The sequence below is a fragment of the Morone saxatilis genome, unplaced genomic scaffold (assembly GCF_004916995.1).
Source record: "Morone saxatilis isolate NCDOM2014 unplaced genomic scaffold, NCSU_SB_2.0 Contig0, whole genome shotgun sequence".
Taxonomy (NCBI): domain Eukaryota; kingdom Metazoa; phylum Chordata; class Actinopteri; family Moronidae; genus Morone; species Morone saxatilis.
In genome coordinates, this window is record NW_023339650.1 from 4,517,362 (window position 1) to 4,536,140 (window position 18,779).

At 41.6% G+C, this 18,779-nt stretch overlaps 1 protein-coding gene across 1 annotated transcript in view; it reads right to left on the bottom strand.

The window, feature by feature from the left end:
- LOC118321211 (partitioning defective 3 homolog) overlaps positions 1 to 18,779 on the bottom strand; it is a gene marked incomplete in the record, with an annotated part of 316,585 nt that overhangs the window by 61,438 nt on the left and 236,368 nt on the right. Inside the window, 1 exon segment of the mRNA XM_035652443.1 lies at positions 14,477 to 14,779. Within this exon segment, the coding sequence (XP_035508336.1) occupies positions 14,477 to 14,779 (303 nt within the window).

An 18,779-nucleotide genomic window follows, 5' to 3' on the forward strand; every position in this document is an offset into this window, starting at 1 on the left:
TCCAAACTCTCTCTTTCACTCATCCCTCCTTTATTGCCAGCACTGCCTGTCTGTGCGGGGAAGTGACGATGACACAGCACGCCATCCTGATTACAAAGTTAAAAGACACAGACGGAGGAGTCACACTAACAGTGGCACCACTAGAGTCACCCTTGCTAAAATAGAAACGACGTCTGTCAGATGCGGCCGTAATCCTGTTTACGATATGTGTGCTCTCTGACAAAAGCATGAGCTGGCTCAAAATCATGCACAAACAGGCGCACACAACAAACCATTTCATTAAAAACAACGTTTCACTGTCTGTTTGTATTGGCCACCTCCGGGCCAGCAGATTGAATGAGACATGGGTGGGTGTGTGATTCAGGGGGGAGCTCATCTTGTCACTGCACCCCCAGATAAGATGTTCACCCTGAGTGTGTGTCTACGTATGTGTGTGGGCTGCTGTCACCGATGGGCCACCTACCCAATCAAGTAGCAAAAAACCCTACTTTCTCTTTTCTCTTTCCCTGTCATCCTCCTCTTTTTCCTCATCTCCATCCTTTTAACTAAGCTGATTAAAAGGCACCCCCCCACCATTCACCCACCACCCAACCCACAGCCCTAGGGCAGCACGGGACAGCGAGGGGCCCTAACCGCTTTCTGCATGAATATTAAGTGCGGGATTTGTGTCGCGAGTTTGAAATTGGAAATCACAAGTTTGACTAATCAGCTTTTGAGGTTCCACATTCAGGGTTTGTGTGTGTGTGTGTTGGTGTGTGTGTGTGTGTGCTTGTGTGTGTGTGTGTGTGTGTGTGTTTGTAGGGGCTCTCTGTTGCCACTGGAGACGAGAGAAGAGATGCATACACATGCACACACACACACAACCACCGCTGATCCTGCTGCGAGTCAGAGTGCTTATTCACTGCCTCGGCAGGGCCAAATACAACCCCCCCCCACCCTGCACCTCACACACACTACCCTCAAACCCCTCCACCCCTTCACTGCATTCACTCCCACCCACCTCCCATTTAAAAAGGGACCCAGAAATAGCCCAAGAGGCTATTAGGAAAAATACAGGCAGAGGAGGAGGAAGCTGTAGGGGTTTACAGTCCAAAGCCATTCAAGGGTACACTCCAGCGTCTCCCTCGCTCTCTCTTATTCTCTCTCTTCCCCTTGTCATCCATCCTTCTCTGCCGCTCTTTGTCCTGATGAATCAGTGCTTTAGTGAACATGCTCATTATGGCTTGATAGCTGGGGCTTGTTCAGTATCCCTGGCATTGGTGGAAAAAGGGGAAGAAAGACGGAGATAAAGAAAGAGAGATGGGAAACGGAGGGTGGGGAGTGAAAGAACACAACGGGAAAAAGGGAGAAAAAGAATGAATGTAGACTGAGAGAAAGAAGCATTAATGAATAGAAGAAGTGAAAAACTATAGATTCTTCATAGCCCCGCGATGGAGGACAGATGAAATGAGGGGGAAGGACACAACCTCAAAGAACATTTCAGGTCTCCACATTACAACTAATGTTAAAATTCACATTTTCTCTTTTTCGTTACTGAAGCTGTCATAACCTCCTCTGTGTAATATGCAGTAAGAAATTGGACTTAAATCACTTTTATAAATCACTTTTGCTTCAGGGTTGGAGCTGTTGCTATGAATGTATGGTGTTTTAGTTCTAAAGAGCTTTCTAAAGATAAAAATTATAGAGAACATTCAGAAGTATTATTAATGAAAGCAATAATATCAGTTTTAGTTCATTCTGCAAATGTCCTGCAGACATGAATTTGGTTGCACACATAATACAGAAGTTGACAAACATAAATGGGCCTCCTAACAGCAACCTGCCATGATAAAAAGGCACACAAAGAGTTACTTTAAGAAATGCTTAGGTACCGCGGCCCATGACGAAATCTCTAACGTCTTTATCTCACAGTTTATGATCTCACAGGATTGGAAGAATCGTTCCACAGCCCCGGTGATATATGCTTTGACATTGTAGCACCTCACTATATCCATGACTCAGGCTCTGCTGTGAAACAGATGTCTGGTGAGATTTACTGTGATTATGTAGACACAAAGTGAGACAACAGCCATAACGATAGTTTATACATGGATCATACAACAGAGAGATTTTCTTGCCATGGATGCCTCTATGGGAAGATTTAAAATTGTGTGACTGCTTTCACAGCACGTTGGAAGAAAACTGCGGTAACAGTGAAATTTGTGATGATCGGAGTAGGCATTATTATATATTCTGGCATTGTTTCTAGTCAGATAAAGTGTTCTAGTGTGATAAATTAATGTTAATGCTACTACAAATAAGTAAATAATTGAGAGATATTGATTTTAAACCATTTTAACCATGGAATAGATGAGCTATGCTGTCAGAAATTGATATAAAATTGAGACAGATTAGAAAAATAATGGTCGAAATTGAAGAAGCAGAGGCCGAGATATTGGTCCAGCTTCAAAAACAGTGGATCCTATGATTCCCATAATGCAACAAAATAGCATATTTCATTTTAACCTCCTTGCAAATGCTTACATCCCTCAAACTCCATAATTCAGACTGGACTTACAGATCCAGAGGGGTGGCATAGAAATCTGTGGAGTGCCCCTTTAAAAAGGATGCAGCTGATTCTTACTGTAGGTACTATTCATTTTACATTAGGTACTATTCATTTAAATCAGTAGTTGTTCTGCTGACTGTCCGTCACTGCATCACACTGAACCTCCCCACCCACAGGTGTGCCAACACAAGATTTTCAGTGGCCCCACCTTGTAACACTAGGTACAGTTTTGGAAAATTGCTCAGACATCAGGAATGTAAAGACTAAGCAATCTGTATGAAAGAAAAACTTACAAACACACTGCTTTTATCCTTTAAATCATTGTGTTCTTACTACAATAACCACAAATGTACCATGTTCAAACCCCAGTGAGCTGTTAATCACACAGCTAAAGTCAGTCTTTACTCTCACTACAGAAGTGCTGTTTTACAGCTGACCATGACCTCTGCCCTCCCTGTGGAGGGGTGAAACCTAAATACCATAATTCCACATGAAGCACGTATTTCAAAAGACATTACCTTAAATCACCAGGAAGTAATTGTATGGATGTAACCATACTCGCTCCAGTAGTATTAATTTCTGCCAGTCAGCTTCATCATCTGAGAACCACTCACTGTCTCCAGTCAGAACTCTGAGCCCCACTATCAACCACTCTATTAAAGTCCTCCTGCACAATCAACTCCCAGTCTGTTGCAATACATTAATATGACCCTGACATGCGCCAGAGAAAGAATGGTAACACACACGTCTGCTCTCAGACATGGGTATGATCTCACATAAATGCAAACCAAAACACAAATACAATACTCCAGCCGTAAACACAAAACCATAATCTGCTTTGAAATCACAGCCTTTATCACCTAGCCAGCCCTGACTGCCATGCAATGGATAAACCACCACTTCCTACAAAAGGTCATAAAACCCATGTGGATTTTAATTGACGTCCCTGACTACCACTAAAACATGGCCATTATCCAGGGTGAAACCGACTGCAGGTCGGCCCGGTGGTGAGCCTTTAATGATGGTCGTATAACTGCAGGATGAGGCTTATTCCTTATGTTTAATCACGGCAGAGAAGATGAGTGTTTCTGGGATGACATCTCTCACAGGGACGCTTACAGACCATCAGCCATAGAGGCTGTGAAGCTAAAGGATGGAGGAGCAAAGAGACGGCACGGTCACATGGGTATTTTTAGGTGGTAATAGCCAACAATAACACAGATATGATACAATTTCACACACAGATTTGATAAATGCCAGAGTTAGTTTCTTCTTACATTGCTAGAAAATAATGGCATCTAATGAGTAATTATTTTCAACTGGTGAAATCATAATACCTTACTGGGAGTTATTTAAAACTCTACTCAACACAAGATGAAATTAATGTAAAACTGGATATTTACTGTCCAATTCTAGGCTGGAAAAAAAAGGAGAGGGATGGGAGAGGAAAAGCAGAGCTTATTACTAGTGACCTACACAGCGTTTGGTCCAATCAGTGAGCCAATTCAATAAGGCTGACTAGGTTAAAATGCCTTTGGTTATTCACTTTCCCAGTAATTTCTCCTGGCACAAACAAACCCCACCACTCACAGTCGATACAGAGTAAACTGAAACATACTTATGTCATTCCCTTGAATATTCCTGCTTTCTTTTAAACAGGCCCGGCTCTAAGACCTTTGGCTCCATGATAATCCGTGATGACATCATAGGCCTATTACAGCTGACCAACAAGGCCATGTACTGCCATTACTCAGTTGCAAAGGCTAATAGCATTTTTACGGGCATGCTGATGGCATTAGAAATGTCTGGTGGCCCCCACAGGATTTTATTGGGTCCCACAGTGAGCTCAAACAGTTCGGGCTCAGGTGACCTAATGAAGCACTTGTCCCATTTTGCTAGAGGGGCCCTAGAGCCCATTCTGGCCCCAGCACAGCCTGTACTGGATAGAAACACATACAGAGAAGCCCCTAGGCTTCCCTTGGTATATTCTGGTTTAATTCTATCCAACCTATGTAGGATGATGGAGTAATAGAGGGGAAATTCACCCCATGTTCTTTGCATGACCACAGGTTATACACCCCACTGACATGCACGGATATCTAACACTCGAGTTAGAAGGTTAGAAAAGGTTCTAGCTGTCCAACAGTATAAAGCCAGAGGTATAACATGGACATGAAAACACAAACATTCATTTTATTTTACATCATACCCTTCTCTGCTTTAGCATTTTATTTTTCACTTTCACTATTTTAAACTTTCACTTCATGTGACGCTTCTTGCGCTGTCACTGTAGCTGTCAAATACACCACTACAATAGCCGAGCATTACTTATCCACACAGCAGTCTTATCAAAAATGTTAAATTAGAATGGAACCCCATTATACCAGACACAATTACTTTTCCAGAATTTATGTGAAAGGCCTACATTTTTCAACACGTAGTAATGAAAAATTTAGTCCACAACTTTCAAAAGACTTTAAAGATTTGTCACACAAACAGCAGAAAAAGGGGGGTGGTGTGCACTATTTCAATACCTCCTTATGAGTCGATCTCAAATATTGGAAGGAGGCTTAAGACAGATGGAATGTGTCGCTGGATGGTCTTGCGGATTTGGGACGTATTCACCCATTCAGCTCCCTGTAATTACAAAGGCTCTTGCCGAGATCCGATTTGCCGCTGGGAGCTTGTTCAAGGCACAGGGATTGGAACGACAATGGCGTAGTCTGACAAAGGAATATGGATACTGCTCTTAAAATAGAGAGAACTAATGCTGTTCTGTGTTGAGTGCACAGGCTCGCTGGCTCAGATATGGGCAAGGTAAATTTAATTATGTGCCTTGTACACACTGGCTGGCTTTCGATTAGAATGGACTAACTTCTTGATACAGTTGTACCCCAGTGACCACTTAGAAAATAGCGTTAAGGACACAGTCTGGTAATTGATGCAGGGGCCACCGGTCAGTACTAAATATTTGGGCCTAAATCTCTCCAGTTTAGTGGCTTCGTTCATTTATAATGTTATGGATTTGAACCCTTTCTAACAGCAAATTTGAGTGTGGTTCTGTCGTTACTGCAATAAGGTAATGGTTGAACTTTTAAGGTTTTAAGAATATACTTTACTGGTGGTTGAAGATCATTACCTGAACCACTGATTGAATATTATAGCTGCCAGTAGCTAATATGTGCTAATATTCAGAATTGTTGTTTTTAAAGGATAGTTAACAGTGTGGGGATTTTATGTCAACCCTTTCAACAGAAGGTAGCCTGCAAATGTGAAGCTATTAAGTCTTGGAGAAAATAGCATTAATGTACCACTTTGTCCAATTTCTAATGTATGTGAAAGTGCTGTGAAGTAGGTTAAAGTAAGTTAAACCAACACCAGCAGTGATACATCTAACAAAAAAATGAACCACATGAAATTGTAAGACTGGACATTTGCCCAGGAAACAGATAGAGAGTACTAACTAGCCAGAGATCTGAGGGCACGCAGGCTGTTTGGTGTTGGGCACTACCTGGTTGGTACTTTGTTGGCATGCCTCTGAGGATGCAGGTGAGAAGATGAAACATGAGCATGAAAAAGACTTGGTAGTAATATGGTGTGGATTAGTATAGTCATCAGTGTTAAGAAGTTATTATATTATAACTTTTATTAAACTGAATTTTGATGACTTTATTTTTAACATGTACCTCGTTTGATGGGATCTCCCAGACATATTTCTTGGCAAAAAATAAAATAAAAGTAAAGTTTGTTACATACGTTACTGTGTTATTGCCAAGGTTTTCAACAGCCCTCCATGAGGGCTTTTTTTTCTTCCACCTATAACCTGAATATTCTATTGAAAGAAAGATGACATCAGATTTGAGAAGTTTACATCATCTCCTTAACACTTATTAGTTGATTTTAAGTGGAAAAAAAGCTCTAATCCTCTAGCTTTTCCTCCTGTAGTCACTTTAGCTCAAGTTATATTTAGGGTGAGAAGGGAAGTCCTAAACACTCCCTGACGCCTCTGCCAGCTTTCACTTTACAGTAAACAACGATCTTCATGGCTTCACTTAACTGGCTGGAAAATGAAAAATGCAGCAGTTAGCATCCTTGCCTGACACTCTGACGTCAAATTTTGTGTGTATGTGTGTGTTTACATTCAGCGTAACTGAAAAGACAGATGAAAACAAGGTGAGGAGGCGTGAGAGTCATCTGCTTGCCGACACGGTTCATAGTTGAAACCCATGCGTCGCAGTCACCTGCCTCTCCATCGCATTCCTCACCTGATCTATTTCTGGAACTGCTGTGTGAGAGTGTGTGATGTTGTAGCAGGGATAAAAGCAGTGATGCTATGTTTGCGGAGAGGACCCGTGATTAGTTTATGATATTAGGTTATCTATCATGTGAAAAAAAGGAGTTTCTCACAGTGGAACCTCATGTTCACATAACAGGCGCACCGCAGTGTGTGTTATTCAATCAAAATAGATTTCTAAGTGACTGAATTTGGAGAAAAGTACATCTCACATTTGCTATCATCATGTTCTCTGTGTGCTTTCTCCAAATTAGTTGCTGTGACATTTTCAAAACAAATCATTACATTCACTCTAAAATGTAGGGAAAAAATGTGCCAGGCCCGGCGAATGCTTGTCTATTTTGTTAATCTCTCCTCCTTGTGGCACAGTCAAGTTACGGTGTCAGGAATCACAGCCTTCAGGGGAGTTGAGGGGGATTAACTGTCTATTTGCAGCTGCTGATTGCCGGGAATGAGATGCCCTCCGGTGCCGATCAACAAACGAGGCTTTAGCAGCCCTTAGCCATATTCAAACCTCCCTCCATCTCCGCTTCCCATTTTGTCTGCTGGGGCACGCCTGCCCTAAATGGCAAGCTCCCCTTTCCTTTCATCTTCTTGTGAAAATTCATTAGGTACTGTATGCGTGTCTTCCAGGCATCCCATTTGAGGGACGTTGATAAAATACATACTGTACGCGCAACTTTAATCAGCTTGATCCACTTGAAAAGTTGAAGGCAAGGTGGGTCTGTATCTCTCTCACCCTCCCTCCTTCTCGCTCTCTCTCTCTCTCTTTCTCAATCTGCTTTCAGGCTGTTTGCTTTCTTAAATGAACGTAATGGTACAAACGGAGGATAAATTGCCTTCTCTGTGCTCCATCTCATCACATCCATCCCACAGGGCTCTCTCCGAAGAGTGAGGGTAAAAAAAAATTGAAAACAGACCAGAAAAATAATTCACTTGCTTTGCCTGGGAGATACACATTGCTATCTGTGTGGAACCCCTGCGATAAGGCTGATGTGCATTTGTTGCATTTGGTGCATTAGGCCTCTTGCACTATCGCCATAGCACAGAGCAGGCTGGGAGGAAAGGCCAAAAGTCAGTGGGTCTGTGTCTGTGTACTGGACTTGCACCCTCATTTTGTAACCTATCTACAGGGTTTACATGGGGCTTTTCCAGAGCTGTGTGAGGACTGAAACATCATCTACACAGGTTTAGCAGGTGCCGAGGATGTCCTGCAGACGCCGGTAACCACAGCTGACCTGAGGATTCAGCCGGGCTCATTTATTACACCGGCAGGTCTCTCACCAGGAGCTAACATTCCAGATGAACTCTTTCCATCACCTCAGTCTCCCTTTTTATTCTCAATTAGAGCAGGAAAGGGCACTACTCCATACATTCACTAGGACACTAATTTCACACCCACACAAGGACATTTAGAGGGAGTAATGGAAAACACTGGCGGATGTCAGAGACAAACAAAAGGCAGCGCCAAAACATGCTGCCATGGCCCAGGGAATAAAATGTGATACAGGCAGCGTCGACTCTAAGTCTTGTTTAGCTTGGCAGCCTACGGGAGGCGAAGGAACTGGATACACCAGACAAAACACACTGGAATAACAGAGAAACCAATGAGTAAGTAAAATGTAATTAGTTACCACTAATGTATGCGTCACATTAAAGCAAACTGTTCCTCAATGCTAGACATATCAATTTTACTCCCTTGAGAATTACATGAAAACGTTATTAGAGAATTACGAGCTGTTATTAAAGTCTTAACACAGATGCAGGGGTTCGTAAAAGATTCATTTGTTTACCAATGAATTATTGAGAGGTAGGATTTAATCAAAGCTACAGATGTTGCAGTCAGAAAGTGTTGTTAATTTTACTTTGATTGCATCTAAATGAAAATATAGACTATAAAAATCGCAGAGACTGATTGTTGATTGCAGAGTTAATTACAGACGCCAAATAAGAGACAGCAAACAATAAAAAAAGCGATTATTTCAGATTGGCTCAGTGATCATCTGATTGAGGTGGAACATTGTTGTTTATGAGAACTTACTCTTCATCTGCATTACTTTAATCGAGTCATCCAACGGTCCATTCAAACAATACAGCATGGAATAAAACCGAATGATTATGATCCCTGTTGGAATGGTACTGTGATGTTTTCTCATCCAAAAACCTTAATGGGGTCAATAAGAAACAAGACAAAATGAAATGCTGAATGATGATCCAAACAATCAGCCTGTGGCTGTGAACAGCAGGAGGGCGGGCTTTTGACAGCAGTTGACAGCTGTAAAAGACCCTCCATCTGAGGTGTTAAAGTATGTGTCTCTCCACAAATTAACGTTTCCCAACTCGTCGAGGTCTTCGAGCCTCAGAGTGGCGAGGTGGTGAGAGCGAGGGAGGAAATCTTCACAAACTTTCTCCCAAGATGAAAAGCCTGACCTTTTATCAGCTGCGGAAAATGCATTAGCTACCTCATAATCCAATTTCAAGACCATGCAAAGTGGAGGTTCTGACTGAATTTTAGTGTGGAGAGAGGGGGAAAACACCACAGTGAGTGTTTTTTTAGGTAAGGATCTTTGGGTTCCTTTTCTCTCTCTGCTGCCTGCCTGCCAGCCTCTCTGGAGCTGCTGAGTTGCAGAGGACTTCAAGGGCTTTGCACTGCTGAGCTCCATGAGCTCCGTATCTTTTTCTCCCTGCTTCCCCCCACCTCTTCCTCTCTGTGTCTCTCTGACTCTTCCTTGCCCATGCTCTAAGGAGCTTTAGAAACTCGACTGGGTAATGGGAGCAGCAGTCAATCAAATTGCAGTTTCAAAGGTGATGCTTTGTTTCACGCTCGCTTCCCACAAATCCCATCGAAACTGGCACCTGTCAGGTTGTCGTTCTGAAACGCGGCATCCAACGGCAGTCACCCAAACCCCATGGTCCCTCAGCAGATGGAGGGGTTGACTTGTCAGCTGCCTGTCGAGAAATGAGGTCATTCTATTTTGCTAGGTCTACTTTTTTATAAGGTGAAAAAAAACAACTGAAAAAGAAAACACTTTGTTCAGGTGTTAGCATTTGGCTCACTTTCATGTAAACTCACTAATAGAGCAGAATTCAAGCTACAGGTTTTAGGGTGAAAAGGATATTTAGGTTAGCTTTATATAAGATTTTAACAAAACTGACCATGAATAAATCCTGTATTTCTATTGGTGCCCTTCAGTTTTACAGAGTCTGACAGCATTGTCAAAACACCACTGGTGCTGCCAGCTCTAATAACGTTGAGGCTGGTAATAAATTGTCAAATGAGCTCTTGTTGTACCGTGATCCCGTAGAGGAACAGTAAAACCTGATACGGCAGAATGGGCAGGATCTCTGGACGCCCACAGCAACCAGGGGTCCTTGTATCTCCATGGGTTTATAGGCTCAGGTCTGACTCATTCCAGCTTTACAGTCACAGTGACCTTCCCATTAGGGCTCCATTACCAAAGGTCTATCAGAGAGAGAGGCGTATACCCAGGCTATTTATCCAGCTGCAGCCTCTTCTTATTAACTGTAGTGGATAAACAAGAGTACAGCTTTGAAAGCCTTGGCGAGTCATGAGTGAATGCCTTTATTATGGCATAAAATGAATGCACATGTGTATAAACACATAAAGCATAAAAAGAGTCCAAGATGCAAAACTATAATGTAGAGTATCTGGCAATTGCAGGCATGTGGACCCCACCTCCTTGAAAAAAGGAGCACCCCCCCCCAAATCAACCAAAGGGCCCCTAAGTGTCTCTAATTAGTTGACTGGATCTAAAGAACCTTCTTCCATTTGACTAAAATGCTGTGTTGTAATGACAGCACCGAGGGGTGTAGAGTAAACAAACTGATGGGAACTTAGACTCCTGGGTACACCAGCATTGTTAGATGTCTTTCCAGCTATGTGAATGTTTGACAAGGTGGCTTTTAGATACTGATTAGTTTGAGTGTAGTCATCCTCCAACACACATTGCCCCTGTTCAGCATTTGGCATGTTTTTTCCCGGCAATGACCAAAAAATAAAGGAACACTGTGAGCTAATTCCAATTCAATTTACTTCCATCTACTGACTACCCTGGAACCAATTTTACAAGGTAAGATTTGTGCAGTTGTGCCATGTTTCTAGAGGTCATATGATAATCAAGAGATGGCTTGCACCATGGTAATATCACCATACAATAATATTTTCTGATGTAGGAGATATTGGCATCTAGCAAACAAGAGTGCTGGGTTTGCTTTGTTTTTGTGTATATATGCATATTCTATACATGTCCTTTTTTAAAACGTACAACAAAAACAAACAAATCTTCTCTGTACCACTTGAAAGACTCAAATCTCAAACTTCTTTTGGTATTATTTTATTTGTTGAACTGATGCATTGGTACACACTGTAGCCTGTTTCCATTATAGTCAGCCAGCACTGGCAATCACAATAAATCAGATTATAGACATTGTGATATTTTAAAATAAATGTATTAGATTTTGTATGTGGTGAGAGGTTCTTTCAGGTGTATTACAAGCTGCTTGCTCGCTGTCAGATGTTTGACCATGGGACTCAACTCTGCTAGAAAATAACTCAAATATCTATGTAAAATACGATCTTTAATCTGCCCTTTTGATCAGAGTGTGTTTCCCCAGGGCCCACCTCAGAAGGTAGTAACAGTATCCACATCAGGGTTAAATGCTACTCAGGCTTCTCTTTCATACTGAAGACTGACTGACAGCCAGGAATGAGCAGGCTGCCCTAAACTATCCTCATCTACTTCCTTTTTCCTGACCTTCAAACAGGAAATTTGTGTTATCTCTACAGCTCCAAAATATTTGGTTAAGTAGCAGCGGCAGGATTAGAAAGTGAAGAAATTGTAAGTCAAACTGGATCTAAATGGCGAAAGAAAAGTTCAGAATCCAATTTTTCTGTCTTGATACATGAAACAGTCAGAAGTGATTGCAAATTATGTCGTGTTGGCGCTTTATATTTGACAATGAAAGATCCATTAAGTTTAATTTAGAAATGCAAATTACTGTTTACGTTTGTTATGATAGGCAAGTGACAGGAGTCTTGAGTCTGAATGTGTTTCAAACTACTTTTTGCAAATTGTAAATAGAAAGCCTCTGAGCTAAATAAGAAGCAGTGCATATTATATCTCAAAGACAGCAAGACAAATATTACAGGCATACAGCCGGGCTGGCATACACAAGATATGCAAAGCAGCTGGAGGTGCAAAACAAAAATGCAGTGTTGAACATGCAGCGCATATTTCAAATCAAATCACAACACTCACGACAGCTAATCCCGTGCCTGCAAATAAAACTCCATACTGCACTATCAATACCTAGGGCTCAGACCCCAAACTAAATATAAGCTTGTATTTATAATTAACATGCAACACTAAGCTTTTTATGCCGAAATAATAAAACTGTGAAGGTGAGAATTCACTATTTCCAAGAAACTGCTACAAGAGAGCAGGAAGGAGAAGATAATCCAGGTTCTTTTCATGTTGTTTGTTTTGAAACCGATAAATTTCAGAGACAACCTAATAAATAGTAAAATTATATTTTTTTCCAGTATAAAACAATATTATTCCAATTTGTAAGACAAAACACAGAAATATGGAACAGCTTTCTGATGGAAATTTGGTTAAATGTGAATAAACCTAAGCGACCAAAACAATTAGAAAAAATATTTTTCTTTTCAGTCCTATCTTAGTAACAATGCATGTTTACAGTCAGACCCCTAATGCAGGAGGTACTTTGCATAACTCTTTTTTTCTCTTTATTTTTCTGTGAGAGCTACTAAGCAGATTGCTATTTATATTTCCTCTGGCAATGAAGGAGACTAAAAAGAGACTAACCACTCACAGGGTTGTCTTATGTTAAGGCTTTTATACTATATCCCTGCATACAGCATATTGATATTCCTACTGAGAATCAATAGCATCATGTCTATCACTCACCAACATCTTGGAGTCTTGTGATCTGAATACACAGGCTCAATGAACACCACTCAAGCATTGTCTTTTTTCTTTCAACTAGCTTCCAGGCTTATCATCAACTTCTGCTTCGGAAGTGGGACAGTTTACAGTAGATAGCTGCTATGACACAGCAAGGCTATCCTGAGGAAACATGCAGAGGTAACCTTTACTCTAGACATATGGATGTGGCCTTCACTAAGCCCTGGATGTATTGGCACATGGATTTAGCCGTCTATCATAGGGGCCAGATAACCTTGTCATATCTACTCTGACTGTTGTGGGGTGGTGTTACAGGATGGAGATTCTACCCCGGTAAATCCTCTTAAAAAACGTACACATACTCACACAGAGGTGCTCTGTATTGGTCACACACAGTAACACATGCACCCCACCCCACCTGAACTTAGCAGTGAAAGGTCACAAGCCCCCAAGTGACAGCTGTCAATCACAGGAGGTGGGTATTATCCGATCCATTAATAACACCCTGAAAGGTTCTGGGAGACCGTGGGGACAGAAATCTCCTGAATTGTCACCACTGGATATGACCTGCAGGAAATCTGTAGCCCTCATAACACCTCCGATTCGGCAGAGGCATTAAAGCAAAAATAAAGTTTTGGCTGTAAAAGCTTGGATTTATTTTAAAACAAGATGTGCAGCTTACTATAGATAAATAAAAATATAAGAAACATAAAATGTAACATTAAAATGCACAACACTGTTGATGTGGCTAAGAGATTGTAGGCATCTTAATATTGCTTTATCCATTTCAAAATCAAAATTTCTTGTCGACGATTTTCACTGGCAGACACTGGTTCGCTGCATTTGCCAACGTTGAATAGATTTAGGTTTTGTGGATTGTTAGTTGGACTTTGTTGAGGATGCAACATTGTATGAAACGCTTAAGTTGAAAGTAAGCTCTTTTGGGCCTTTGGGGAAGAATGTAACTAGCTAAGTCACTTTCAATCACAACATAAGAAACTATGGATACTTTCCCATTCACTGGAGCTAAAAAGTGAATAACTAGATGAATAAAAACAGGTGGTAACTCTACATGGGCCTTTTGGCAATAGGCTATCAACACAGTAATATGAAACTATAACGCTGCATGGTATTGTCGTCACATCAAATATTCGTGTTGACATGGAGGTTATGAGCGATACAGCCTCCCAGCGACAAACAAGGTGAACTCACATGCAGTGTGACTCTCTGAAAAAGGTGTGTGAGAGGCCAGGGAGGATTACCTGTGATCCAAGGATAATGAAAAAAAAGACTGCCTCATATTAAATTCTAACACATGAACAATTACTGATATGCTCTTGTTGTTTTACCTTGCCTGGTGATTCTGCCTGCTTGCACGGGGCAATGCCTTGAGGGACGAGTCAGTGATAAAATACTGTGTGAAATTCATTGTTTTTCTGTGCATGTGTCACCCATGACAACTAAAAGTTAACAAATACAATCACAGCGCTGCTTATACATTATAGATGAGGTGTAGATGAATGAGATTGTTGCACAGCATAAGCACAAGGCACAAAGCTAGTTAGTGTCGTTTGAATGAATGAGAGAGATAGAAGCACACTGTTTGCCTTGAGTATTGTGGATGTGTGTGTTGTGTCAACAGCCTTGCAACGACTGCGTATGGATTATTTTTTGGGCGCCCCCTACCTGTCTGGAGCTGCAGGGCATCCATTGCGTGGCTTGTTGACCTGGGCATACAGAGCTTCCAGGGGTGGACCATTGTCCGGAAGGCTCATGGGGAGGTGAGGACTCTGGGGACTCTGAGGAAGATGGTAGTGGTGATTGTAAGGGTCCATGCTGCTGCTATCCACCGACGAGTCTAATGATTCGATGCCAGCGTAGGTGTGTTCCTCATCTGAGCTGAACGTGCGGCTGACAACGTCTTGGATCTCAGCATATTCCCTCTCCTTTGCCTGCCTCTCCCGAAGCTCCCGTGTCTTGGCCTGGATCCTGTGCACACATTGAAGAGAAAAAGTGTGATATGTCTTTTTAGTTTATAAATCATCCAGCAAAATTGGGAAAAAATATTTTTAAAACCATTAATGGCAATTTTTAAGAGCCTACATGACCCTTTGATCTGGTCATTGTAAAACCATACACAACCTGTTAAAATGGCCATTATATGCATATAACCTTTAACCCTGTTTTTAACTACACTCTATGTCCAAGTAAACAGTGTGAGACTTCACTGAGAAGCCAAGGACATGATAAGACCCAATGTCGCGCCAAACTGTTTGTTTCCCAAGAACTCAGGAATGTGTAACTGTGTTAGAGTGTCACACCAACAGGGATAAAATGATACTGCTTCTTTCAATGGTTACTCTTTCAAGCCTAAATATACGAGTGTGTGACGATTGCATTGAGTCCATTCATGAATGACTTGAATAAAACTTTACAGAAAGATAAGATCATACTTTGTATGCTTTATTTAACTAATAGCCACCACATCCTAAAAAATGATGCAAATACATTTGATGAGTAAAAAAAGTTTTAGATAATCAAGAAGCCTTAATACAATATAATATACAATACAAGATGATAACTTGTGAATTACATGCGTTTGTTTGTGAATACTAACGTACCTAGAAAGAGAAACTAGAATATACTTTATGGTATTTGAGGTAATGAGTGGCATAAAAAATGTGCCGTAAGGAGGCAGCACAGGATCAAGAGAGAAAAAACACTATAATATCCTGTCATGGATTCAGAGAGGCTTACAGATGCATTTTAACTTTTAGGTTTCATCTCAGATATTGATCAGTCGAGACCTGAGGAAGACCTCCTCAAACTTTGAAAGTGGCTTTCTTTTCCTAAGTAACATGGAAGGAGGATTAAGAAAAATGTTTTCTGCTTCATTGAAAGCCAAGCTGTATTGAAAAATATGGCTTTTCATGAGCCATTACAGGACCAATACGAGTGTACTAATCTTATGCCTCAGGTCCTCTAACAAGACAAGGTAAGAAGAAAACAGTCAGACCTCGTCTTTCTCCTTACCGCCCCTTCCTCTCCCTCTATGCTGTTCCACTCCGCAGGACCACTTCCACACAACAGAGTCTTTCACAGGACCTTTCCTGACTCAGAGAATGATTCCATGTGAATGCCCATCTGTCCGCATCTAACAAGACTCAGTCATGGTGCTGCATGGGAGCAGGGAGAGCTGGCATTTTAGGAGCGGGGAAGTGGACAGTGGGGAGTACAGAGGAGAAGGGCTGAGGACAGGGGGATAGGGGGAGTTGACCTCCCACTGCGGTGACCCTGGCAGCAGTCACCAGACTGCTCACTGGTTCCAGATGTTGTATCCCTGCTGTAGGGTAACACACGCATACAAGCACGCTACCTCCCACTGGTGCTAGACTTCCCTATTACCTCAGGTCATAACTGACCTCTGACCCCCCACCGCTGCTCCTCACAGATGATTGACAGGTTTGGAACAGAGCTAGAATCCCCCCTAGCCTAACTCCCTCTTCCATGTCTGTGTATTTTAATAACAGTAATCACATTTCAAACAATCACCATTTTTCAGTGCCGGATTAACCCAATTCCCACATCCTACTCATAGACTCCCTTGTTTATTTTTAGCCGTCCAAAATCCCATTTTCTCAGCATTATCTGCGGAATGAGATTTTGATGGAAGCCTGATGCAATGTTGCATGATATGCAGTCATTTATAAAGCCTCTAAGCTGGTTTGGTGTATTTTTGCATTGTCGCGGACCAAGTACAATATGAAAATGATCACCTAACAGCACAGTGACATGCACACAGTGTGGTCTCACTTAAGCTTGCTCTGTCAGTAAATAGAAAACAAGCGTCACATGGAGAAAGACACTAATTCCCAGAAGCCCTTTCACCTGCCATCTGGCTAAAGTGATGTCAGATCTCTGCCAGGAAGGACCAGACAATGATGTTACCACAGGTTCACGGAAGTCCGCTGGGATCTCAAGACCCTCTGGCGTTTTATGGACTAATCAGATTCATAAAAACGGCAATATTGACATTTAGGACGAGATAATGGCCTTGGCTAGACTGGCGACATGAGGCTAAAAGATAGAGACTTCTCTTCCAGGCCTCGGGAGTCTGACATGGATAAAGCTAATAGGTGCACTTCAATAAAAGGATAATAACAAGCAAAAATACCAAAGATGTGAGTCATTAATGCTGTCATTTGCGTCATTACCATCTGGTCGATTTTGTGCTGTAACTTTGTTGCTTTTATAGACTCGTCAACTTTCATAATAAGCTTTTGTTTCAATTCTTCACAACACTTGTGGTCCATGTGTTTGTGGAGAAAACATGTCTACAATCCAAACCTGTCAGTCTACAGTAAGAGGCCTATTCCAACTTGTTCTGACTGTCAGACAGAAAAGCTGGACCTTCATACGGTGTTAAGTTTCCATTCTTGGCCGGTTGGCAGTGTGTCTCTCTGTGGCAAGCTGAGATTTGATTGCTACATTCCTAAGTGCATATCTTCTGCTCTATGTCCTATGTCCTATTGATGTGTCAAGAATGAAACTACAAGTAATTTAGCAACCTTGGCACCTAAAAATTACATTCCAATGCATCTAATTTGCATCAGAAAATGTGTTTTGTAGAAAATGCCACCCAAATTACATTTTAGGCATGCTAGTGGCAAGGCTCTGAGGATGGCAATACTGGTCTGTTTGTTAGTCTGTTGGTCCAACACTTTGGTCCAGACGGAAATATCTCAATACCTATTGGATGGATTGCCATGAAATTTGGTACCAACATTCGTGATCCCCCAGACAATGAATCTTACTGATTGGTGAGTAAGATTTGGTGATCCTATGACCTTTATAAACATCAAGCACCACGAGCAGATGTGTGTTAGGATATTCAAATGATTCACTTATGAATCCTAAAAATGTCAACTAGTGCCACCTGTCTTGGCAACTTTTGGGTGGATACAGATATTCATGTTCCCCCTAGGATGAACTGTAAAAACCTTGTTCATCCTTTTCATTGAGTGATTTTTACTTGTTCAATACTTTGGATTGTGACCAAACCTGCAGAACTAATGACATTGCTATTACCCTCGGCTATACTTTGAGTCTCTCAAACTCTGACTTAAGGTACAAGGTGCAATCGGTAGCTGTCTTTCATAATTATTAAAAATCATGATCTTTTCCTAATGGTAACCGACTTTTAGTAGCCTAAATTTAACACTGAGGTTCAGAAAAACAACAAGAAGATGAGTGGTGTATAAATGCATTTTGTAGGAAACAGAGTGCCAATTTGGAAGCCATTTTTCTGCTCAGTAATATGCTCATTAGCTCCAAACCTTACTCTACATCCACACCTGCAAACTGCGTTCTTCTTGGACAACCTGCAACTGCTCCACTTCCAACTCCTCTCCTTCCCCCCACTTTCTCCTGAGAGACCCCCCCCGCGCTGTACCATATATACTCCATTAGCCAATTAATGGCCCAGCATGTTAACACTGAGGAAAGTGCTGCCCACACTAAACACATTATTACTGTACAGCCCCAATTACCAAGCCTTCTCTGCTCTTCTCCTCTTACCAGATAGTATGTTTGAGAGGAGAGGACACTGTAGCTTTTAACGCAACAAGCCCGGGGAGATTTTATTTCAAAAAGGGGACAATTGAGCTGTAATGCTTCCTCGCAGCCCCACTGTGGATTTTAATTTTAATTACACTGATGACAGTAAAGAAGATAATTCCAGTATTGCCTCAGTAATTGCTTGGTTTCTTTTGTGTCTTCATATGTCGTCTGTTTTTTACTCTATATTCTTATAAGTACTGACCTCACATGTACTTCTAAATCAAATGCAATGTTTACTTACTTGTTCTTCATAACAGTGCAGTGGAAAGGCATTTCCTCCTGGCTAACAGACAGTCTAGACAGCCTAATGCTGAGGCTTTCAGGGCAGTTGAAGTTCAACCCCTAATCTACTGACTGACCATGTCATCAA